This window comes from Leucoraja erinacea, chromosome 14 (assembly GCF_028641065.1).
Source record: "Leucoraja erinacea ecotype New England chromosome 14, Leri_hhj_1, whole genome shotgun sequence".
Taxonomy (NCBI): Eukaryota; Metazoa; Chordata; class Chondrichthyes; order Rajiformes; family Rajidae; genus Leucoraja; species Leucoraja erinaceus.
This window is the reverse complement of record NC_073390.1, coordinates 1,127,945-1,154,301: the sequence shown is the minus strand read 5'-3', so window position 1 is coordinate 1,154,301 and position 26,357 is coordinate 1,127,945. Positions and strand designations below refer to the sequence as shown.

The 26,357-nt window shown below is 43.0% G+C and overlaps 1 protein-coding gene across 1 annotated transcript in view; it reads right to left on the bottom strand.

Annotated features, from left to right (window-relative positions):
• Positions 1 to 25,922, bottom strand: part of chrd (chordin) — a 35,906-nt gene extending 9,984 nt beyond the window's left edge. The window contains exons 1-19 of the mRNA XM_055646488.1: positions 25,883 to 25,922; positions 23,608 to 23,709; positions 23,204 to 23,307; positions 20,419 to 20,633; positions 19,749 to 19,906; positions 19,533 to 19,647; positions 16,239 to 16,335; positions 16,008 to 16,149; positions 15,430 to 15,570; positions 14,923 to 15,005; positions 13,959 to 14,106; positions 8,955 to 9,061; positions 7,982 to 8,098; positions 7,725 to 7,881; positions 4,724 to 4,965; positions 2,143 to 2,256; positions 913 to 1,119; positions 701 to 794; positions 411 to 461 (exon numbers count right to left, since the gene is read on the bottom strand). Of these exons, the coding sequence (XP_055502463.1) occupies positions 411 to 461; positions 701 to 794; positions 913 to 1,119; positions 2,143 to 2,256; positions 4,724 to 4,965; positions 7,725 to 7,881; positions 7,982 to 8,098; positions 8,955 to 9,061; positions 13,959 to 14,106; positions 14,923 to 15,005; positions 15,430 to 15,570; positions 16,008 to 16,149; positions 16,239 to 16,335; positions 19,533 to 19,647; positions 19,749 to 19,906; positions 20,419 to 20,633; positions 23,204 to 23,307; positions 23,608 to 23,709; positions 25,883 to 25,922 (2,434 nt within the window). The remainder of the gene's footprint in view (positions 1 to 410; positions 462 to 700; positions 795 to 912; positions 1,120 to 2,142; positions 2,257 to 4,723; positions 4,966 to 7,724; positions 7,882 to 7,981; positions 8,099 to 8,954; positions 9,062 to 13,958; positions 14,107 to 14,922; positions 15,006 to 15,429; positions 15,571 to 16,007; positions 16,150 to 16,238; positions 16,336 to 19,532; positions 19,648 to 19,748; positions 19,907 to 20,418; positions 20,634 to 23,203; positions 23,308 to 23,607; positions 23,710 to 25,882) is intronic.
• Positions 25,923 to 26,357: the final 435 nt, after the last annotated feature.

Here is a 26,357-nt window from a genome sequence, read left to right as displayed (position 1 = left end):
TGAGGGGATCAGACAGTGAAGTAACATGGAGAACAAACTGCCTGAGGTAGAGTCGGGGCAAGTACAACTTTTCAAAGGCACTTGGGCAGGATAGGAATGGTTTAGAGGGACGTGGGCTAGGCTTGTTTCGGCAACATGGTCAGCATAGATGCGTTGGGCTGAAGTGCCTGTTTCCGTGCTGTATAACTCTATGATTCTACGATTCCAGTGTTAAAGGTTGCAAACCCTTTAAATTATGCTGGACCACATTTGTACCCAAAGTATTCACCATGTTTTTCACCAACTATACTCAGACTGATTACATCGTATGGAAAATAGTAGAACTCCTGGGTTAAATATTTACACAACAACAATTGACTTACGATTGGATAATCAAAATCGTTATTTTGTTATTAAAATCACAAATTTACCTTCAACCTGGTCGCTTCCCTTTTTGTTTTCATTTTTTGCTTCAATTATATCTGTTTAAATTATAACAGAGCAAGGCATGAATTAAACAAATGTTTTCAAAAGATTCCTGATGCAACTAATAGAACATTTCCATCAGGTTGATTCAACTCCTTGATGAGCTGAGTGATATTTAATTAAATATATAAATGACATGTATCAAGCTGTTTCATTTAGGCCACTGCACAATGATGGATTCTGGCATCAGCTGCGTCTCGTATGGTACATTGTTTTGCATTCATTAAAAACATACCTCGACAAACTGGACAGCATTTATCTTCGACGTGAACAATTTCTGTGCAGTTCAGAGGAAGACATAGGATAGGATCACATATTACGGTCCTTTTCTGAAAGAGTAGATAAATGTGCCTCATATGAGTATAAAGGGCCGTGCTAAAGAGGAGCTGACAAAATAAACACAGATAAACCTTCTTCACACAATGAAGCTGGCTTTCATTATATCACCTGGCAACTGCAGGTGGAGCATTTCTGGTCATAATCTGGGGTCCACTGGGACCCATGGGCTCGTTGTTGCCCTTCAAAGAAACAAGAATTTGGATCTTTCTTCAACTGTTCGGGATCAGGTTTAATTTCATGAAAGAGATCGTCTTCGTACTCGGGTTCTTTAGGTATGACAAATCCTTTTGACTCGCATTGGTTTTGAATCAGCACCTGAAGAAGATTACAGTTTTAATACATTTGACCATCATTGGTTCATAATGTTCACAAAATCATGGCCTACATGGACATTTTCAGCTACAACTAATAGCCTGGGCTTTATCCATCTGAATATTTCACTGCAACTGGGTGGTGCAGCGGTAGAGTCGCTGCCTTACAGCGCTTGCAGCACCGGAGACCCGGGTTCGATACCCACTACGGGTGTTGTCTGTACAGAGTTTGTACCTTCTCCCCGTGACCTGCGTGGGTTTTCTCCGAGATCTTCGGTTTCCTCCCACACTCCAAAGACGTACAGGTTGGTAGGTTAATTGGCTTGGTAAATGTAAGAATTGTCCCTAGTGTGAGTAGGATAGTGTTAGTGTGCGGGGATCGCTGATCTGGTGGGCCGGATATTTCCACGCTATATCTCTAAACTAAACTAAATTAGACTATTGCAATAAGAATGTTATTAAATAGATTATTTCTAACCATTCCATCATATCTTATTACACATCATGAACAAACCAGTGGCATTTTACAATTAACCAAAAATTCAAGTGGATTAGTTCTAGACAAACCAACAATTTTCAAATGAAAATGCTGGAATTACAGTCTGCTTCCGTTTTTAAATGATGGATAGTTTTTTTAAACCAATCTTACTTTTTATTAAAGATGAAGATAGACACAACACGCTGGAGTAACTTAATGGGTCAGACAGCATCTCTGGAAAGAAAAATAGGTGAAGTTTCGGGTCGAGACCCTTATTCAGGCTGAGAGTCAGGGGAAAGGGAAACAAGAGATATAGACGGTGATGTGGAGAGATAGAGAATAAATGAAAGATAAGCAAAAAAGTAATGATGATAAAGGAACCAGGCCATTGTTAGCTGTGTACTAGGTGAAAACGGGTTACAGACAATGCGACTCAACAAGACGACTCTGAAGCCAGTACAACAACTTAGGTGGAGCGGGATGGCGAGGGAGGTTTGCAAGGGTTATTTGAAGTTAGAGAAATCACTATTAATTTATTTGTTTACATACCGGTCCTCGTATCTCTCCTTTGGGATTCAGTTTTGTGCTAACTTGAATAAATGCGGTTCCTCTATTAAGATGCTGGAGAAGTTCCGTGGCGATATCCTTTAATATTCCTTGGGCCTACAAGACAAAGTAAATTCTTTAAACCATATGTAAAAATCTAAATTTCCATCCATTCTATAAATGATTTATAATTTGCTTTAATTTTTTAAATATCAATAATTAACTTTGCATTCCATAAGTATTTTAATACAATATAACCATATAACCACATAACAATTACAGCACGGAAATAGGCCATCTCGACCCTTCTAGTCCGTGCCGAACACATAATCTCCCCTAGTCCCATATACCTGCGCTCAGACCATAACCCTCCATTCCCTTCCCATCCATATAACTATCCAATTTATTTTTAAATGATAAAAACGAACCTGCCTCCACCACCACCTTCACTGGAAGCTCATTCCACACAGCTACCACTCTCTGAGTAAAGAAGTTCCCCCTCATGTTACCCCTAAACTTCAGTCCCTTAATTCTCAAGTCATGTCCCCTTGTTTGAATCTTCCCTACTCTCAGTGGGAAAAGCTTTTCCACGTCAACTCTGTCTATCCCTCTCATCATTTTAAAAACCTCTATCAAGTCCCCCCTTAACCTTCTGCGCTCCAAAGAATAAAGCCCTAACTTGTTCAACCTTTCTCTGTAACTTAGTTGCTGAAACCCAGGCAACATTCTAGTAAATCTCCTCTGTACTCTCTCTATTTTGTTGACATCCTTCCTATAATTAGCGGACCAAAATTGTACACCATACTCCAGAATTGGCCTCACCAATGCCTTGTACAATTTTAACATTACATCCCAACTTCTATACTCAATGCTCTGATTTATAAAGGCCAGCACACCAAAAGCTTTCTTTACCACCCTATCTACATGAGATTCCACTTTCAGGGAACTGTGCACAGTTATTCCCAGATCCCTCTGTTCACCTACATTCTTCAATTCCCTACCATTTACCATGTACGTCCTATTTTGATTTGTCCTGCCAAGATGTAGCACCTCACACTTATCAGCATTAAACTCCATCTGCCATCTATCAGCCCACTCTTCCAACTGGCATAAATCTCTCTGTAGACTTTGAAACTCTACTTCATTACCCGCAACCTCACCTATCTTAGTATCATCTGCATACTTACTAATACGAATATCAGTCCGAATCCAAGGCAATATTTTTAGTTATTGCTCAAACTTTACTCAAATATAATCTGTTGGAGGCTGTAATTATTGGATATAAAATGGACTGTCATCCTAAAAATGGATGGCAATTGGGTGGGCAAGATCTATTTTTGAGGCAGACAGCTCCTTTAAAAAAACCAAAAAAACATTTTCTTCCAGACTTTACTGAAGGCGTTGTCTTTCTTTAAAGGTCTGGTCCCACAGACATATGCAGATCAGACTTAGTTAGTATTCTTCATGCAAGAGCCTCGATGAAAAGTGTGGTTATCTCCATGTATCTATGCAATCGATTTGTTTTTATGAAATTATGTATTTAACTTTGTAAACAGTCCACTTGGAGAGAAGTAGTTGGAGTTTGGTGAGGAGGACTGTGAATTCCAATCTAGTCTCCCTCAACTTCTGCTTCCAGCAACTTTGAAACCAGAACTGGTAGCTGAGTCTCCTCTCTAGCCTGTGAATGCTCCATTGGCTGGCCAAACTGAAATCAGGCAATTCAGAGCAGAGCAAGAATCCAGGGAATAGTTAGATGTGCTGGCTACATATTTAATGTGTATGTTATTAATAAACAATATCCTGAAAATAGACACAAAATGCTGGAGTACCAGGCAGCACCTCTGGATAGAAGGAATGAGATAGGAGAAGGAACTATCCAGAGATACTGCCTGTTCCGCTGAGTTCCTCCAGCATTTTGTGTCTATCTTCGGTGTAAACCAGCATCTGCAGTTGCTGACCTGATCTCTTGATTGCTAAACTCTTTAACTCCCCCTCTCATTCCCACACAGACCTTTCTGTCCTGGGCCTCCTCCATTGTCAGAATGAGGCCCCGCGATAATTGGAGGAACAGCACCTTATATTTTGCTTGGGTAGCTTACACCCCAGCGGTATGAACATTGACTTCTCTAACTTCAAGTAACCCTTGCTTTCCCTCTCTCTCCATCCCTCCCCCTTCCCAGTTCTTTGACCAGTGTTACTGTCTCCGACTACATTTTATCTCTGTTTGCTTTGTTATTACCCTCTCCCAGCTAACAATGATCTATTCTACACGTTCCTTGATTTCTATTCCCTGTGTTCTATTTTCACACCTTACACTTCCTAGTCTATGTATCGCCCTCTCCCTTGACATCAGTCAGAAGAAGGGTCTCGACTCGAAACGTCACCCATTCTTTCTCTCCAGAGATGTTGCCTGACCCGCTGAGTTACTCCAGCATTTGATGTCTATCTATAGGTCCTTCCTACATAAATAATATTCTGAAGTTAATGCCATGAAAATGTTGCCTTTGGTTAAATTCTGCCCATCCATGTAGTTGAAGTGATATTGATGTTTTTTAAATTATCTACTATTTGAAGAAAGTATTACCTCTGATCCATAGAAACCTTTAAGGAGCCGTTTATGTTCACCACTATTATCGTTCATTTCCCCAATCTCAGCAAAGCCATGGAGATGTGCATTGATGGTAATATCTTCAGCTTTATTCAGCCCAGCTACCACTATCTCATAGTGAAGATGGCAATGCTCATCCAAAGACAGCCAGACATGGCCTGCTGACCCAGTCTTTACCGGGGGCACCACAAACTGTCCAGCTAATGGAATTGGCAGCTCTGTAGAGGACAAGTCACCAGTATTAGTATTGTACATTGAGCCTAATTCCCTGTATTTTGCTGCTTACATCTGATTTGCTGCAATAGTTAAAAACAACATATGCAATAACCACAAAATTATACAATAAGAGAAAAAATAAAAGCAAAACAGAAAACACTGCAAATGTACCACAGGTTTATCATTAACTGGTGGAAATGCCAAAGATTCCAGGGCATAGGTTTAAGGTGAGAGGGGCAAAGTATAAAGGTGATGCATGGGGCAAGTTATTTTTTAAGAAGGGTGGAGGGTGCCAGGAACACACTGCCACCACGAATGGTGGTGCAGGCGGATACGGGGATGAGGTTTAAAATATGTTTAGTTAGGCACATGGAATTACAGGGATTGGAGGGATATGGATCATATGTGAGCAGATGAAATTAGTTCATCTTAGCATCGGGCCTGGCACAGACAGTGTGAGCTGAAGGCCTGTTGCTGAGCTGTGTATTCTGTACTCTGCATTCTTATTGTGGCTGGAAGGAAAAACAAATAATGCTTCTGGCCTGAACCTCAGTCAGAATAGGGATGCGTAAAGAATGTTATCATTTCTGATGAAGAGTTTTCCCAACACGCTAACCTATCTTTCTATTTCAGCCGTTGATTGACATATTGTGTAACACATCAATGCTTTGAGCAGGAAAGGATCAATGAGCTGTCCAGGGTTGCCGTCTGGTTCCTTACACTAAATCAGTAACTTCATGACCGAGTAAAACATCATCCAACCATTCTTTAAACGTGATTGTTTTTCTCTTGGGCTACTCTCATAGAGTCATAGAGTCATACAGTGTGGAAATAGGCATCTTCAGCTCAACTCGCCCACACCGGCCAACATGTCCCGGCTACACTCGTCCCACCTGCCCACGTTTGGTCCATATTCCTCTAAACCTGTCCGACCCATATACCTGCCTAACTGTTTATTAAACGCTGGGATAGTCCCAGCCTCAACTACCTCCTCTGGCAGCTTGTGCCATACACCCACCACCCTTTGTGTAAAAAAGCTACCCCTCAGGTTCCAATTAAATCATTTCCCCTTCACCTTAACCCTATGTCCTCTGGTCCTCAATTCCCCTGTTCTGGGCAAGAGATTCTGTGCACCTACCCAATCTATTCCCCTCACCTCTATGAGATCACCCCTCATCCTCCTGTGCTCCAGGGAATAGATATTCTCACATTTCTAATACCTTTCAATTAAAAAATGTTTTATCTAAATTCCTGATCTATCGCACTTAGAGTTTTGAAGTAAGTTTGAATGTGTTCTACTCAGCAGAGAACATTTCTGCATTTAGTTTCTCTTGATTATTGAAATAATACAGAGATCTGACTGACTTGCTTGCTCTAAAACCCCCAAAGAAAGTAAGGTGTCAGGAGAGATAATCTTTCCTCAGAACATAATACATTTAATTCTGAAATCTGTCTTGCTGTTAGCCTTCCTAGATTATTTTTAATAGTCAAAAGTCAAGAGTATTTTATTGTCATATGTCCCAGATAGAACAATTAAATTCTTACCTGCAGCAGCACAACAATATACCAAACAGGAGATAAAGTTCAGTTGTGTATATATATACACACATATATATAAATCACACACACACGCACACACACATGCGTACACACAAAAAATATATAATAGTGCAATAATAACATTATATTCTGCGATTTGGGGACTAGCAAGTACAAATCTATTCTCAACAATGTCAGATGCAATTCCAAAATCATCTCCCCTAATTTCAAAGATCTTAATTCGTAAACCAAATTATTTACATTTTGCTTTTTCTTGCTGCTTGGGAACATAGAGTTGGTGATGAAGTGTGTTGTTATATTTGGCTGCATTAAAAGTGCTGCTCAAATAGATTGAGAATGTTATTGGTGCTTGAAAGACCGAGTCAACAAAGCCCCCAGTTTCCTTCAATGGCCGATTATTTGAAATAGAATAAAACATTAATAAGCAGTTGCGATTTTCAGTCTCCCAATTGAATATTTATGTTGCACTCTTTCTGCAGTGGGATATTTTCTGGGCTATTTACCTTGCCTGCCCGAACCTTTGGATTATTGTTTCGCTTAGTTTAGTGATCCAGCACAGAAACAGGCCCTTCGGCCCACCAAGTCCATACCAACCAGTGATCCCCACACACTGGGGTCATGCCACCAGCTATATTAACCCAACTTCTCCTTCCACAGACATTGCCTGAACTACCAAGCCTTTTGGAAATGATCTGCCTTTATTTAATATTTCCAGAATCAACATTTTGGGCGGCACTGTGGCACAGCGGTAGTGTTGCAGCCTTACAGCTCCAGATACCTGGAATTGATCCTGACTACGGTTGCTTGTCTGATTGTTTGTACGTCCTCCCCGTAACCGCGTTGGTTTTCTCCGTGTGTTCCGGTTTCCTCCCACATTCCAAAAACTTACAGGTTTGTAGGTTAATTGGCTTGGCAAAATTGCAAATTGTCCCCAGTGTGTGTAGGATAGTGTTAGTGTGCGGGGATCGCTGGTTGGCGCAGACTCGATGGGCCGAAGGGCCTGTTTCCGCGCTGTATCTCTAAACATTTTGCTTTGAATTATTGTACAATTTTTGCTTCTATCACATACGATAAAATTGAGCTGATGAAAGCTCTGAATCCAGGCATAATTTCAGGTTTCTCGAGGAAGATGTGTATGGTAAATGTATAATGTGCATCAATCTACCCATTCTTAGGTGAATAGTTGTTCTATTTTCCTTACCGTAGTATCTTGCTTGAAGGCCACTATAGAGTAGAGAACTGATTTGTCCTCTCAGTTCTCCCTCTTCATACTCTTTTGTTGCAACATTGATGAAGAGCTCATTCTGTAACAGCATGTGAATCTCCCTGCCATTGAGATTGTTGCTAACTCCAATTGCCTGAAATTACAACACAAGCCATTTAAAGGTTAAACCACAAACAGCTATTTACTGATGACTGCGCAGTTTCACTCTTTCATCAAGAGATGTCAATACTTACAAAATTATTCCTGTAGTCAGACGTTATATCATGTAAAATATTGCGTCTGTGTCTGCGTCGAGGTTTAGTTTCAATTGTGAGTCCCACAACTTCACTGGCAGTGCCAGCTATTTGTACCTGTCACAAAATACCAACATTACTTCTCAATGCTCTTCGCAATTGGTTATCATCAAATGTTTGCTATCCCCAGCATTTATAGGCATGGCATAACTAAAATGCAAGCTGTGCATAAGATTGAATGATCTGGATTAGTGGAACAGGTATTGTTGCACAGGAAGGAACTGCAGATGCTTGTTTAAACCAAAGATAGACTGAAAAAGCTGGAGTAACTCAGCGGGTCACCTCCTCCAATCTCATCTACTGTATCTGTTGTTCAAGGTATGGGCTTATACGTCGATGAGACCAAACGGAGACACCTTCGCTCAGTCCGCCTGGACCTACCTGATCTCCCCCTTGCTAAACACTTTAGTTCCCCTTGACATTCCCACTCCTGGATCTCCTCCATTGTCAGGGTGAGGCCAAACACAAATTGGAGGAACAGCACCTGATACTTTGCTTGGGAAGCTTACAACCCTACGGTATGATAATTAGTTTCTCTAACTTCAGGTAATTCCTCTCTCCACCCTTCCCTCACCCAAGTTGTACTAGCCTCAAAGTTGGCTTGTTGAGTCTCGTTGTCTGTAACTCGTTTTCACCTAATCCCTAGCTAACAATGGCCTGTTTCCATTAACAACTACTTTTTTGCACACAATTCATTCATCTGTTCTATATCTCTACATCAACATCTATATCTCTCGATTCCCTCGCCCCTGACTCTCAGTCTGAAGATGGGTCTCGACCCAAAACGTCACCTATTTCTTTTCTCCAGAGATGCTGCCTGACCCGCTTAGTTACTGCAGCTTTTTGTGTCTATCTTAAGTATTTTTGGGGTTTGGTTTACATGGTAACCTGGCAAAACATATAACTTTATTACCTGGAATTCAAGGGTCCCGTTGTCATGCAAAGTAAACTTTGCTGAACCAACAGCACCAGTTTTGGTTGGAGTGAGAGCATTTCCGCCTGAAAGGACACTCTGAATAGCTAATAGAAAGAAAACAAAATAACTCTTAAATTTGGATACACATATCAATGCCTCAATTGAGCGTTGTTTAAAAAAAAGGCAGTAGCATATTGTGAGTCATGGAAGTATGTTAATACCTCTCAATTATTGAAAAGTTATGATAGAAAAGAGGCTTTGTTTCAAGTGAAGGCAGAACATTAGAGAAGTAGGCGCTTGATTGACTGAGGGAGAGACAGTGGCCAATAAAGGCAGGAAAGGTGCAGAAATATGGGAGATGGTTTTTCTCTTTCAAAGTCGAGATTTGGTGAGCAGCCATTTTGAGAAGAGATGGTATTTTTGAAAAATGGGTGGGTAGTGGAGAGAAAGGCGTTTTGATTAACAGGATTTTGAGAAAGTATACTTGGAGCAATTGTTTTTTGGCAAGTCCACATCTGACATGTGGGAGGTGTTTAAAGGCCAATTGATTGATTTTTTTAGAACTGACATGTTGCAGTAAGTGGGGCGGGGATTAGAATGGAAAAGTAAGGGAACCTTGGATAACCAAAATAGGTTGGAAATTTGGTCAAAATATCAAGGAAGTGCATGAATGGTTTAAGAGGATGAAGAAAGGAGAAATGAACTCAAGTGGGAGATTAGAAGGGCAAAAAGGGGCTGTGAAATGGCTTTGACGAGTCAGATTAAAGAAACTCCCAATGTTTTTTATACCAATATTAAAAACAAATGGATAATCAGAGAGAAGACAGGACGTTCAAGGAGGGAATTTGTGCTGGTAATCTGGACATATAGATGAGACATTAAACAAGTACTTTGCATCTGTATTCACCAAGGAAAAGGACACGGAGAACAGTGAGATCTGTGTGGAGAATACAAATATCTAAGGGCATTTCAGATAAGAAAAAAGAGGTGTTTGAGTTCTTGGAAAACGTTAACATAGATAAATCCCCATGACCTGATGGAATTTACCCCAGATTATTGAATGAGGCAAGAGAGGAGATTGCTGGAGCCTTGACCAAGATCAGTGCATCTTCTCTAGCCACAGGCGAGGTCTCGGAAGGCTGGAGAGTAACTAATGTTGTTTCTTTATTTAAGAATGGCAGTAGAAAAAAATCCAGGGAATTCTAGTCCAGTGAGCTTCACGTCAGTAGTAGGGAAACTATCAGAGAGAATGGCTTTGTACACTGCAGGTTGTATCTTACAGATTTGATCAAGTTTTGAGGAGGTGACGAAGGAGATCGATGGGGGTAGGGCGGTGAATGTTGCCTACGTGAATTGTAGTAAGGTATTTGATAAGGACCCCCAGGTAGGCTGGATTTAACAGTGACTTGGTCGTATGGATTTGAACTTGATTACTGATGGTAGACAGAGGTTTGGGTGGAAGGACAATATGCATGCTGGAGGTCTGGGACCAGTGGAGTTCTGCTGCTGCTTGAGATATATATATATATATATATATGAATGACTTGGATGAGAATGTAGGCGGGTTGGTTAGTAGGTTTGCAAATCATACCAGAATTGCTGTTGGCGTGGACTATGAGGAAGCCTGTGAAATTATATAGTGGAATATAGGTTAACTGTAGAAACAGGTGGAAAAATGGCAGATGGGATTTAACTCAAGCAAATGTAAGGTGTTGCACTTTGAAAGGTCAATTGCAAGACGAAAATATACAATTAATGACATGACTCTCAATAGCATTGATGTACATGGGGATTTTGGAACCCCAAATCCACAAACGAGGATAGAGTGGCAAATGCGGCATATGGTATGCTTGCTTTCGTAGGTTGGGGCATTGAGCACAAGTGTCAGAAGGTCATGATGCATCCTTTTAGGACTTTGGTTAGGTGAGTTGCATTTGGAGTATGGTGTGCGATTCTGGTCACCCCAATATAGGAATGATGTGGAGGCTTGGGAATGGGTACAGAGGAGGTTTGCCAGAAAGATGCCTTGATTGGTGAGTATTAGCTGCAGACGTGGACAGACTTGGATTGTTTTCCCTGGAACGCCAGAGGTTGTGGGGAGATCTGATAAAAGTATATAAGATTATGAGAGGCATAGGGTGGACAGTCAAATTATTTTTCCCAGGATGGAAAAAATCAAGTAATAGGCGGCATAGCTTTTAGGTGAGACAAAAAAAGTTTTAAGGAGATATGTGGGGCAAATGTTTTTTACAACAAGGGTGGTGAGTGGCTGAAATATGCTTCCAGTGGTGGTGTTTGGAGCAGATAGGTTAGTGGCATTTAAAAGACTTTTGGATAGGCACATGGATTGCAGGGAATACATGTTACATGAACGTAGATAAGTGATGGTCTCGGCACAGATGTTGTGGGTCAGAAGGACTATTCTTGTGCTGTCCTGTTCACTGTTCTATTATGCACCAATTGGAGGCACATATCTGTGAGTGAAAACTGACCTCATTCCTAAAGGGTTCCGTTTGTATTTCCCAGTCCATCCAGAAATATAGTCAAACTCTCTTCAAACTTTCCCAAATTAATCCTAGGTTTCGATCCCTCACCAGGAGAGGAACAGGGATGGTAAGTAGTGCACAAGATTACACAATCCACTGGATAAATGAGTTTGATGGCCTGGTGGTCAATTCTGCCCGTCCTACAGATGTTTGTAGGGACCCGGAAAATAAATTATACCCCGCCTTTTAACATTAGTGCAAACGTCTTTTAAATCAATTTTTTGACGTCAATTAAAAAGTAGACAGAGTTGAAGGAGATTGCAAAGACAAGAAACTGCAGATGCAGGAAACATGAGCATTAAACAAAGTGCTGGAGGAACTCGGGGGTCAGGCACCCTTTGTAGAGGGAATGGGCAGTTTATTTCAGCAGGACACTTCTCCAGTTTCAGGTCAGGACACTTCTGGCAGATGGTGGGGTAGGGGGGGGGGGGGGGGGGAGGAGGGGGTGTGCAGGAGAGGGGGGGGGGGAGGGAGGGGGGGGGGGGAGAGAGGGGGATAGGTGAAGTAAGTGACAAAAGCTAGAGGGAGAGAGGGAGAGAGAGAGAGAGAGAGAGAGAGCGAGAGAGAGAGAGGGAGAGAGACAGAGAGAGAGACAGAGAGAGAGAGAGAGAGAGAGAGAGAGAGAGAGGGAGAGAGAGAGGGAGAGAGAGAGAGAGAGAGAGGGAGAGAGAGAGGGAGAGAGAGAGGGAGAGAGAGAGAGAGAGAGAGAGAGAGAGAGAGAGAGAGAGAGAGAGAGAGAGAGAGAGAGAGAGAGAGAGAGAGAGAGAGAGAGAGAGAGAGAGAGAGAGAGAGAGAGAGAGAGAGAGAGAGAGAGAGAGAGACAGAGAGAGAGACAGAGAGAGAGACAGAGACAGAGAGAGAGAGAGAGAGAGAGACAGAGACAGAGAGAGAGACAGAGACAGAGAGAGAGAGAGAGAGAGAGAGAGAGAGAGAGAGAGAGAGAGAGAGAGAGAGAGAGGCAGAAGTGAAAGGGGGTGATAACTGGGAAATGGGCAACTCAATGATAGAGGGGGTGGGATTCAAGTGTACAGCGGCGGTGGAAAGCATCTTGTCCGGAAATATTACCATCTGGTTTGGGAATTGCTCTGCCCAGGACAAGAAGGCTCTGCAGAGAGTAGTGCGTTTGGCCGAACGCACTATGGGAACTTCACTCGTCCCCCTGCAGGAACTATACATCAGGAGGTGCAACTCCAGAGCCAATAAAATCATGGAAGACCCCTTCCACCCCTGCAACGGACTGTTCCAGCCTCCGTTGCCATGCTGTGAGAACGGAGAGGTTGAGAAGGAGTTTCTTCCCAGAGGCCATTAGGACTGTAAACTCCTATCTCACCAGGGACTAACTTTACTGTACCACTTTACCGTTTTTTTTTTTAATTTCATTTTTTTCCCTTCCGCCCACAATATTTAATATGTAAAAGAATATGTGATTCTGTTCCATTCTGTTTTGTAGTTTGTTTGCTTGTTTGTTTGTTTGTCTTTTTGCACAAAGTCCACGAGCATTGACCACTTTTCATTTCACTGCACATCTCATATGTGTATGTGACGAATAAACTTGACTCGACTAGAGAAGGGGCGGAGACGCAGAGTGATAGACCTGGTAGGAGATGGTGGGATAATGTATGTGACCAGGATGGGCAGGGAAACGAAAAGTGGGAAAGGGGAGGTATTACTTGGAACTGGACAATTCAAGATTGATGCCACTGGCAGTAAGCTACCCAAGTGAAATACGAGGTGCTGTTCTTGCAGCTTGCATTGGGCCTCACTCTGGCAATACAGTAGGCCAGGGACATAAAGGTCAGCATGGGAATGGGAAAGAGAGTTAAGATGGGCAGCAACCAGGAGATCCAGCAGGCTTGGTGTATGGAGCACAACCAGTAGCTTATTCTCCACCTGGTCTTGTTGAGGCCACATTAGGAGGAGCAAATGCAATAGACACAGTTTGAAGAGGTGCAAGTGAACCTGTGTCTCACCTGTGTCTCTGAATGGGAGAGAGAGGAGGTGTGGGAGCAGGTATTCCATCTCCCGCGATCGCAGGGGCAAGTGCATGTGGAGGGGGTGGTCGCACAAACCAAGCAGTTGTGGAGAGAGTGGTCTCTAGAACAAGTGGAAAGGGATGGAGATGGGAAGTTGAAACTGGTAGTGGGATCAAGTTGCAGGTGGTGAAAATGTCGGAGAAAATGATGTTGCATGTGAAAGCTGACGAGGTGAAAGGTGAGGGCCAGGGGAACTCTATCCTTGTTCTAGCTGGGGCTGGGGGGGGGGGGGGGGGGGGGGGGGTGATAAATGGAAGATTTGTTTTCCCTGCTGTAGAGTGATGAAATCTTTAGCAAAACCGTGTATATCACATTTAAACCTCAGTTGTCCATGGTTCTTCAGCCTGAATTGCAAGTTCAAACTCATGCACTATTTCACATCCATTCTCTCAAGTTTGCAGTTACTTAGATTTTCCACTTACTATTGCACGTTTTCTTAGCTGTGATGATTCCCGAAATACGGCCTGCATTTCTGCTGTCAGTGTCCAGAGAAATTTCCAGTTGGCCATGTGAAAGCAGAAACATCTCCTTGTTACTGAGATCAGTCATCACTTCAGCAAAACTGGAGTCCTGGGCAAAAGGTAGAGTTATTTCTCCCAGCTTCACATAATGTAAAAACATCACTGCGTTTGCATTATTACTATTCAATGGAATCAACTTTCTAAGTATGAACAAAGTAACAGATGAATGAGTTAGATTTCCACTGCCCGGGACCTTGAAATGGCTGTTCAATCTCACCGCGGCAATTTGGTAAATTAAATAAATTATATCAACCTGAAATTAAAAGCCAGTGCAAGAATTAATGTGAGTGAAAGAAATGGATTGTTGTTAGCGGTGGATAAAGGTGCAGGCTCGAAGGGCCAAGTGGCCTCCTCTTGCACCTATTTTCTAAAAACCCATTTGGTTCACTAATGTCCTTTATGGAAGGAAATCTGTAATAGGTCCCACTGCACGTATAGTTTAGTTTCTTCAGTTTTTTGTTTTGCGATACAGCGTGGAAACAGGCCCTTCAGCCCACTGAGTCCACGCCGACAGGCGATCCCCGCACACTAACACTTTCCTACATACACTATGGAGACTTTACATTTATACCAAGCCAATTAACCTACAAAACTGTATGTCTTTGGAATGTGGGAGGAAACTGGGAATCCCGGTGAAAACCCACGCAGGTCACGGAGAGAACGAACAAGCACATTTGGTTGTTTTCCAAAGGCGGTTCAGAGGAACGTTTCCATGTGAATTCAAGCACAATGGAAAGATTCTCAAGTATTTTAAAGCTTGGGTGGAGTATTTATTATTCCTGCATTACTCTGTCCATGATCCGTGCCTCGTGTGTTTAGTGTTTAGAATTATTGCAGTGCAAAATATGGGAAAACAAAGTCTTACATGGGTGGATATATTGGCTGTGACTTCTCTCAATGGTCGGTCCCTGTACAACAACTGCACCCGTACTGGGATTAGACTGCGATCTGCAAAAGAAGACCAGAATTATGAATGAGTAACATACCACAGGTTCATAGAACACAGAATAGTACAGAACAGGAACAGGGCCTTCAGCCTGCAGCATCAGTGCAGAACCTGATGCTAAGATACATTAATCTTTTCTGCCTGCACTGTGCAGATAAACAGGATATTTGCACTATGCATAATCAAATGCAAAACCACAATGTGTAAAGCTGATACTATAATATAACTGTCAAGAACAAAATTGGGTTGTGAAAATCGTGATTGGTAAAGCATTACTGACTTCAAAATCTCCCATAATGACAATGGTTATGTATGTATTGCCCCATGTTAGGATGCTCGAATGCAGGATGATGTTATGATAGAGGATTATAAAATATAAACTGATGTCTGAATCCAATGCAAAAACAGTGCGGTGAATGTTTTTACCCTTTTCACTCTTCTTTAGCAACCCTTTGAACATAATGATAAAGTGTAGATTGTCTTCAACATCACTGAGGGTCAGCATGGCAATACCGCCCAGTCCTGTGCCATCTGGGTCAGTTGAGGTCAGAACAGAACTGAATGTTTCTAGAGGAAAGATAAACATGTTTGTAACATACAAAATAATGCTTGGTAACACATTAGGAATTGCAGGATGGACCCAACTGAATTTGTGTTACACTAGTTTTGTTACACTTTGATTAGTACGGGTGTCAGGGGTTACGGGGAGAAGCAAGATAATAGGGTTAGGAGGGAGAGATAGATCAGCCATGATTGACTGGCAAAGTATTGATGGGCTGAATGGCCTCATTTTGCTCCTATCTCTTATGACACTATTTCAATTGATTAGTTTCCAGAAGCTAGTTTGCTAGAGAAAGCCACTGGTGAATATATTGCCTTGTGTCATTTACATTATCTTCTAAGCTGTTTATTAATGCAGATTTCTGGCTATTCTCCAGTATCTTAGAGTGAATGAGGGGAAGAATCGCAGCCGCCTCAAGCCCTGCGTGTGGTGTGAGATTTACCAGCAAAGAGTGCCCTGTGTTTGACGATTCTGCCGTGGATGCCAGCATCTGACTGTGGCTGCGTTATCAGAGCAATGTGGAGTTGATCAGACTTCAGCAGCTTCATGTAAGGTTTATGCACATTCCTCCATATGCCACAGATCTGCAAACAAGGCCAAACACACAGGTCACAGAACAAACATCAGAAGATACAATGGGGGGGGGGGAGGTAAGGGGTGATCAGCAATTTACCAGGTTGTTTTGAGGTGAAGACATCTTGTGGACTGGATGTTCAAATAAGACTGTCCCATCTCGATCCCGAAAGCTCACCCTAATAGGGCGGCTGAGTCTACAGACCAGAAGGAAACAGCTAATATTCAGGCACAAGAGATATCATTTAGTTAACAACAAATTCTGATTGGCTTGGTTCTCTTACTTTCTCCTGTTTGCTTCTAAGAACATAGAACAAGGAACCAGCCCTTTAGCTTACAATGTCATTAGCTTACAATATATGATGCATAGATAAACTCATCTCATCTGTTCACACGTGATCCATATCCCCCCCCCCCCCCCCCCCCCCCCTGCACCCATGATTTAAATCACACCAACCTCTACCAGGTCATTCTGTCCTATATCCTTTGTTAGAACAGTTAAAAGAATTGAGTCAGAGTCACCATCCATATCTAAATTGTTCCAGTACTCCACCATTATTAAAGTGGAAATATGTTTTCTGATTTTACCAAATACTCCAGTTCTATGTACTTCCATATCAGGAAATGGTTTCACTTACTAATACATTCCTTATTGTTATAAACACCTTCTGATTTCAAGGTAACACATGCCAGGCTTCTGCTATATATTCTCAGAGTTTAACCCTTAGGCCCTACTATTCTTTGGATGAATACATCCTGCACCTCCTTTCAGTCCAATTTGCCTTTCCTGATGCATTGCAAGTGAGAACTGATCGAGGCTCCATTTAACTGAAGCATTATTCTCTCTGCCTGCATTTTCATGGTCTCTGGCCAGCATTAGATTGTATTTTGTTTTGTGTTTATACTGGCATTTGATGATTTGTCTACAGGGAACGTTCACATGCTATGTTCAACTTTGTGTCTCTGCACAATAAGAAAATATTTTGATTTTCCTTTCACAGATCTGAGGTGGAAAACTCAAACTCTCCTCCCCGCCCCCCCTCCCCCACTTTGCTTTGTTTTGCTCTTTGTCGATGCTCCTTTGTGCATTATAAATTTCTTCTTTCAAACATATAACCTGGGGATTCCACTACCTTAGTGGGACATGAAAACTTTATTAAGAACTCTGTTCCTTCATTCAAATTATGAATATAGTGATACTCTAAAGCCCAAATCAGATCCCTGAGGAACAACACATAACTCCTCCACCCCAAATCAAGGACAGTTCATTTCCCCTTAATTTCCTTACACTACCTTCCAACCAATTGCCTTTCTATTGCGTTGTTCTGCCTCACCCATTAATGTGAAATTAAAAATTCTAAAATTATCTGTGGTGATAATGCAATTACTGTTCAACATAGTCTCAAATATCCAAATTTGCCTGTCCATTATAAATACTGAAACTTCAACTCCCAATCATGCCCCACACGGCAGATCTCTGAAATGGCAACTACACTGCACTCTTTAAGCGTAACTTGCAAATGTGAGGATTTAGCATTGGGATCCAAGATATTTGGCAAGTTGACTCCAGGCTGGAAGGAAGCAAAGAGTTGGCCTTTGGGAGCTCTCAAGGCTGTTTGCAGTGGGATTCTACAGACATGAGCAATGATTGAGAACTTAGCAAAAGTTGCCAAATTATGTGTGTGGTTGTTATTGACAAGGGAAGTCTTGATTGTGGAAAGGCTTTCATAGTTTGACCAGGTGGGTGGAATTATGGCAGTGGAATGTACAGAGAAGAAAGGAAGCGCATTTGGAAAAGCAAGTATGTGCCCAGTGACAAGTGTAGAGGTACAGGGAAAATGTGGGGATTTTTAGTGGGACATGAAACTGTGGAAGGAAGGGCTATCTGAGCTAATTAGAAATAGTGATACTCTCAAGCCAACATCAGATCCCTGCTGTTTACACATGGACATCTCCTCCAATATTGGAGAAGGACAGTTCAGAGATTTCTGAGCCAGTTGCAGGGCAAGGTTGATCTAGTTTAGACCACTAATGTAATTAGGCTGCTAAAATTTTCTCTGGTGCAGAAAAGCAGGAGAGGTCTAGACAAATGTAACAGGAGGGACCCATTGGGTCTTGTGGGCAGGCACGTGGATATGCAGGGAATGGTGGGATGGGGGTACTGCAGACAGAGGAGATTTATTTAACTTGGCATCCATGTTAGGCAAGGAGATTGTGGGCTGAAGGGCCTGTCCCTGTATTGTACTGTTCTCATGGTATGGGTCAATGGATATGTTTAAGGCAGAGATAGAGATTCTTGATTAGTACGGGTGTCAGGGGTTATGAGGAGAAGGCAGGAGAATGGGGTTAGGAGGGAGAGATAGGTCAGCCATGATTGAATGGTACAGTAGACTTGGTGGGCTGAATGGCCTAATTCTGCTCCTATCACATGAACATTCCTCCACTCGAACAGGTTACAAGGTTAAGGAAATGAGTAGCATAGGAAGGAATTGCAGATGCTGGTTTAAACCGGCAATAGGCACAAAAAGCTGGAGTAACTCAGTGGGACCGGCAGCATCTCTGGAGAGAAGGAGTGGATGATGTTTTGTGTCGAGGCCCTTCGGCAAGGTGGACTCAGATGACTGGTCAATTATTCCATCAATCCAGAGATGCTTTGGAGCCCGCAGGAGAGGTCTACTCCAAATGTCTTGGAGTCTACCTTGGGTCTTGTGGGCAGCACGTGTTATGCAGAGAATGGTGGGATGGTGGTACTGCAGACAGAGGAGATTTATTTAACTTGGCATCCATGTTAGGCAAGGAGATTGTGGGCTGAAGGGTATGGGTCAATGGATATGTTTAAGGCAGAGATAGAGATTCTTGAGGAGTGGGGTTTGTCAGGGGTTCCTGAGGAGAAGGCTCCCACCCGAATGGGGTTAAGAGCTCCTGAGAGATAGGTCAGCATCATGCCCCCGCGCGGCAGTAGAATGGCCGCGGACTCTGCGAGCGCTCCTACCGGGGCTCCAACCTCCAAGACCCAGGTTACACGGGTTCGCAAACCCGGAGTAGCTTAGGAAGGAATGCAGCCGCGGGACAAACCAGAGATCGCACAAAAGGCTGGAGTATGACTCAGTGACTCGGACATCGGGGGGGGGGAGAGGCAATGGAGATGTAAGTTTATTTGGCCTTCCATCACAGTTATGTGATGGATGTTTATGTTAAATGTAATTATGTTGTGTCTGGGGTCTATTTGTGTGTAATGTATGGCTGCAGAAACGGCATTTCGTTTGGACCTCCAGGGGTCCAAATGACAATTAAATTGACTCTTGACTCTCTTGACTTGTGGGTGACTTTAGTCTCCGCTATCCACGGCACTTCCCCGCTGGGACAAACACTACCTGTTCGCTGTTTCAAATACCTTTCACAGTGAATGGCGAAGATGAGGTTGGATCTGACCAGAGTGAGCCGAGCTTTAGCCACCGCCATGGACACCGACCGGTGGCCAGATGTTGCTGTGAGCAAGGCCACAAAATCTAAGAAAAAGCAGAGAGGCTGGTGAGTAGCCACCACGGCCAACTTCAGCAGTCGCTGTCCGCATGCAGGGTGGGGTGTGGGGCGGGTAGCCAATGTGTACCTGTTCTGCTGTCCTCCATGTACATGTCCTCAGATGTGATGTACGAGCGGTCGTTGTGACTCTTTTGCAGGTCATCCTCCTTCTCAAGAGGAAAGTACTCAAATCCCTCGAAGTTGGCGTTGGGTTTCTTCTCCAAGCTGATGGTACTTTCTGCATGAAGGACAACACGATGTCATAAGCTCATAGGTGATAGGAGTAGAATTAGGCCATTCGAGCCATCAAGTCTACTCCGTCATTCAATCATGGCTGATCTATCTCTCCTAACCCCATTCTCCTGCCTTCTCCCCATAACCTATGACTAAATAAATTCTTCCTCATCTCCTCAAGAGTCTATCTATCTCTGCCTTAAAAATATACATTGACCTGACCACGGGATGGAAGATTACAACCTTCACGTGGTCCGCCCTGTTTCGACTAATGCAATCAACTCGACGTGCACAAACAGAAGATCAAATAGAACAAGTTGTCCTTTAGGCTGTGCACTCCATAGGAAAGAAGACCTGATCACCACTGCAACAAATTCCACAGATTCACCACTCTCTGACTAAAGATATTCCTCCTCATCCCCTTCCTAATGGAACGTCCTTTAATTCTGTGGCTATGACCTCTAGTCGTAGACTCTCCCACTAGTGGAAACATCCTCTCCACATCCACTCTATCCAAGCCCTACACTATTCTTGTATGTTTCAAAACCGCGCCACGGCACTCTTTGTAATGTTCAGGTTGGGAGAGAACTGAGGAGAGCGAATGAGCCTCACCTTTGGGACAGGTTTTACAGCAATGTCCAGGCAGCAAGATCGGGGCATGACACGGAGGCTCATGGCAATCGTGTTTGATATTTCTGCAACTCACTTTTCCAATCACTTTACCCCTTCGATTGGGTTGCTTTAGAAAAGACAAAAACGTTGAAACAAACTTTATATTTTACGTTTGAAAACGTACTAGGAATGAACAGAGTACAGCCGATCATCTTAATTAAATAAATCACTAATAATGAAATGTATAACATATACTCTACACCATTTCATCTGCCGGGATCCCACCATATGACACAACATGCTGGAGAAACCCAGCGGGTGAGGCAGCGTCTATGGAGAGAAGGAATTGGCAACGTCTTGACCCGAAACGTCGCCAATTCCTTCTCTCTATAGATGTTGCCTCACCCGCTGAGTTTCTCCAGCATTTTTTGTCTACCTTCGATTTTACCAGCATCTGCAGTTCTTCCTTAAACATTTCGTCCCCACCGTATGATGTTAATTGTCCCGTTCCCCAACCCCACCTGCAACACACTAGGCAAGAACACGTGAAATTAACTTTATTTGATTAACACGCGATTTGATTTATACCAAGGGGTAATTTGTCGCCCTGTTTCATAATTCAGGATGACGACGTTCGTCCAAGATGATATTATCAGCTAATTGAGTGTGAAGAAGAAACGTCGTGTGTCCATTCTCTCCACAGATGCTACTGACCCGCTCAGTTCCTCTAGCAGTTTGGTTTTTGCTCAGGATTCTAGCATTTACAGTTTCTTGATTGGTTGCTGGAGGAAGGAACTGCAGATGCTGGTTTCAACCGAAGATAGGCACAAAATGCTGGAGTAACTCAGCGGGACAGGCCGATTCCTTCTCTCCAGAGATGTTGCCTGGCCCGCTGAGTCACTCCATCATTTTATGCCTATTGGTTGTTAATTGGAATTACTTAGCTTCATGAAATACACATTCATCTGTGGAGAAAAATGCCAGCAGATAGCACCTAATTAGCGAGGCTAATGGAAGCGGGTCTCCCATAAAAGGGAAATGTATATTAGCAGCAGCTCTTTTGGTGTTTTGCTAATGGCGATGTCGTAATTGTGTATCATTTGTTGACTGGCACAAAGGGTTTTGTTGAGTAAATTTTGTTTACATTAGGTGTAGCGGAAACTGGGGATTAGCTAATTCGTGAAGTCGGCGATACAGAGGGAAGTTTAACTTTGACCGCTGAATTGAATCTACAACCTTCAAAATGCCATCCTTCGTATTGCAATCTTTGGTCAGAAGCGACCTGCATAAAGCTGGTGATTCGCAGAAAACATCCACACTCTTGGATTTCTCTGCAAGCGAAGCCCAGACCGCGAAGCCGATCTTTAGACCCGCTCCATGCGATGCATATACACAGACCCAGCGCGGTGACTGGAAGATATACGCGTGGTAATAGACATATACTAAAATCTCCAATCAGTATGGAACGGATGCGGCGGTCTTGGGGAGGTTACTGGACAGATTAACTACAATGCTTCAACGGACCAGGCATAGAAACATAGAAAATAGGTGCAGTAGTAGGCTATTCGGCCCTTCGAGCCTGCACCGCCATTCAATATGATCATGGCTGATCATCCAACTCGGTATCCTGTACCTGCCTTCTCTCCATACCCCCTGATCCCTTTAGCCACAAGGGCCACATCTAACTCCCTCCTAAATATAGCCAATTAACTGGCCTCAACTACCTTCTATGTCAGAGAATTCCACAGATTCACCACTCTCTGTGTGAAAAATGTTTTTCTCATCTCGGTCCTAAAAGATTTTCCCCTTATCCTTAAACTGTGACCCTTTGTTCTGGACTTCCCCAACATCGGTAACAATCTTCCTGCATCTAGCCTGTCCAACCCCTTAAGAATTTTGTAAGCTTCTATAAGATCCCCCCTCAATCTTCTAAATTCTAGCGAGTACAAGCTGAGTCTATCCAGTTATACTTCACGTGAAAGTCCTGACATCCAAGGAATCAGTCTGGTGAACCTTCTCTGTGCTCCCTCTATGGCAAGAATGTCTTCCTCAGATTTCATTTCAAAGGCATTTCAGCCTTGAGATAAAGATGGGTAGCTGGAGTTGTTCTCCGTGGACAAAAGACAGTTTCACTGAGCTCCACTTATCACAGCGGGTTTAGAGGAGGTAAATAGGGAAATGTTACCCTCCATTCCCAGGGAAGAATATAGGCTAAAAGTGCGGTGCAAAAATACAGAGCAGAGGCAGAGCGGGAAAACGATGAAGGTAACACATTGGTCAATGTGTGAAACTGAAATGACAGTGAAACATAATCGATCCGCGCTTTTAAAGATAGTAGGTGTTAAAATAAAATAATTGACAGGGTCTCGGGGCGGAGAGGGTTGGGTGAAATATGTTGTTCCACATGAGTGGCACGGACTCGATGGCCCGAATGGCCTTCTTCAGCTCCGTGCTGATTCCATGGTTATGTGGAACTCGTAACTTCAATATATGAATGGTTTCATAGAATGAATACAGTAACGGTGAGTGTGGAAACTACGTACATGTTCGCGGGACACTGCGAACTGCTTGGAAGAAACATGTTTAGCAAGGAACTACACACGTGGATTTAAGGCAGTTTTTGTGTAGGAAAAAACAAAGGAAAATGCAAAATGCAGCTCGATATTTCAATGGAGATGTGAGGAGAGACACACTTACCGGCTCGCAGTGGCATACGACACAGTGCATCACTCCAAAGGGCTGTCCCAGATCTGGGTGCCAGGTATCCTGCAGCGCATACAGTTTCCCACCGAAAGAGCAGCCTACATATTAACAATAGAACAGGTAAAACCCCGATCCTTCACCCGATGCCTCCCACTAATATCCAGCAATGAACGCCACCCTCGTTATATATAGACATGTGCAACCACTATTAGTGCGAATTAAACAGCTTGAACAGGTACAATTCTGTTGCAAAATCATCCCAGGCTGACATTAACATCAAATGAGAGGTATTCACAGACGAGCAAGGAAGAAAACTAAACATTGATGAGGTATTTTGTATTCTCTGTTAGCTCTGTTAAATGGATGAAAGAATACCAGCGAGTTCGGGACATAATTACCTGCAGCGCCTTTGGGGTGGGTGAGGTCGTCATCTGCTTGGATGGGTAAAAGAGGAAGCTTGGGTCGGAAACCAACTGCTTCAGATATGAGCTTCAAAACAACTAAATGCAACACAGGAACTAGATAAAGAGTTCTCATCGTGTCTACTGAACCCAGCGAGTGACAATTCAATCTCTGGGGGAACTGCTCCTATAGACAGTTGAGAAGCCTTGAGACGTTTTGGAAAGCTGCGTCAGTTTGTTGTGACTACACGAAATCCAGCCCTTCCAATGCCACCTTGTAGGCGCACTCCGTTTATATATACGGTTAACACAGCCCTGGGCATGCATCAAAGTCAACAAAGCCTTAATCACTGGAATATTCAAATCGACTCATAGAAAGATGATTAGCAGGCACAGCATGGGATCCTCTTCAAACCCACTGGATAAGTGTTAAATCGATGAAAAGCAGACGTGGGGTAGCTCTGAGCCGAGAGCCGAGTGTGTATTTTAAAACCGAGTACTATCACTATGAGATTGAATCAATTGAGCAGTGAAATACACGTTTACAAGCCAGCAGGCAGTGTTTGCGGTTCTCCAAGCCATTGGAAGACCGAGCGAACACTAAAGTGTCTGTGAAATCAAGGCAAGGAAGCTGCACAGCACACTTGGTTTGGTTGTGTTACTGGCCCGAGATCCTTCTAGCTTTATTCCATATACCTGATAGTAAACAGGAAGAAATGTCCCCATGCGAAAAGGATGAAACGTCGCCCATTCATTTTCTCACCCGCTGAGTTACTCCAGTATTGTGTCTCCTAGTTTATATTTTATAGTGTACCTACACTTGAGATCCAGAGAAGATTCACTGGGTGCATTTAAACTGCAGGTTAGGAACAAAAATGAACCAGGAATATTTTCTTGCTCCTTATCCTTCAGTATGATTTATAATCAGGTCCCGTCGGCCTGATACCGATGAGGGGTGAATTCCAACAATTACCGAAAACCAGCATCTGCCGTTCCCTGTTTCTAATACTTAAAAGAACTCGTAACTTATTTTATTTTGGAAACAACTCACACCATTCTTTGAATATGAATCTATTTCATTTCGTCTGCTCCCATGTAAGGATTTGCATTTTGGAAGGTATGTATAGGACATTTTTGGACTGGCAACCATATAACCAAATAATGCCAATCAGAAACCTTGTGTACTGGAGCTCCGTACGTCAACACTGGGTGAGGGGGGTAATTGGACTTAAAAGTCTGAAGTTGTGAGAAATTTGCATTAATCCAATGATCCAGACATCGATGGGAACCATCGCCGGCTTCAGACACTGGCCGCTAGATTGCACAGTTATAAATAGTCACATTCTATGAATTGAAATTAATTGCTCGCTAGCGGAAACGGTCTCCGATATGAAATGTGATGATTCCCCTCAGAGAGAGAAAGGTGAAAAATAATATGGGATCAATTAGAACCAACAAAAAACAACGAAAAGCATTCTTTAGCTTTGTTTCAGAATATCATACTTAAAAAGAAACGATATTTATTTCAGATTAAATACCATTGGAATCGCCCACGTAGAATCCCCATCTCTTTCTCAGCACAGCTTTGCTCTCTCTGACAACGTGGAGTTAAGTTTTGTTTCGTTTGGAGTCCGCGCCGACGCGAACACTATTCTACAATTGTACAAAATGTACAAATTACAATTATGCCAAGCCTACAAACCTGTAGGTGTTTGGAGTGTGGGAGGGAACCGGAGCACCCGGAGTAAACCCACGAGGTTACTGGACAGACACATTCTGAATGGAAACACCCCTCCCGCCCAATGAACACATGTTGCCAAGGTTCTGATTGCTGATTTCACTTTATATACACGACGTGCATCACATATCAAATTTGGTATCCAATCCCATATAAATTCATAAATCCATAAGTTCTAGGAGCAGATTTAGGCCATTCAGCCCATTCAATCGTGGCAGATCTATCTTTCCCTCTAAACCCCATGTTCCTGCCCTCTCCCCATAACCCTGACAATCTGTCCAAGCACCTTTGCAGTGTCTACTTTCTCTGCACTATCTGCCCCTCCACCTATCTTTGTATAGTCTGCAAATGTGACTTCAAAGCCTTCCGTTCCCTCATCCAATTCAATGACATACATGTGAAGAACAGCGGCCCTGGTACTGACATCTGTGGAACACCACTAGTCACTAGCAGCAGAAAAGCCCTCTTTATTGCCAGTTTGCCCTCCACCATCCAGCCAACCTGCTATCCATGCTAGTGTCTTCCCTGTAATACCATGGGCTTGCATCTTCTTTAGCAGTCTCACGTCTGGCATCTTATAAAAGGCCTTTTGAAAACCCAGGAATATCCACACCCACGGACTTTCCTTTGTCTACCCTGCTATTTACTTCCTCCAAGAATTCCAACAGGAATAGTAAAGTTGTTTAATTCAGGAACCCAGTCTCCAAAGAATTACATTTCTCTTCAAGTGTCTGCTTTGGAAGGAACTGCCATGGAACATCAGTGTTATAAATGCATGCGGTTGCCCTTTTCATTCTGACCCAAACATCGAGACATTATCCAGGCTTCATGAGCGTGGACAAGATGAGGAACACCAAACCACCTTGTGGTATCATGACTGGATCTGTTCAGAGTGAATGCAAGGTAACAACCTGTAACTACAATATATCATGTAGTAAATCCCATACCCAGCTCTACCACATCCAATGAACCTTCCAACAAGTCCAATTTGTCAAACTGTTGGATATCC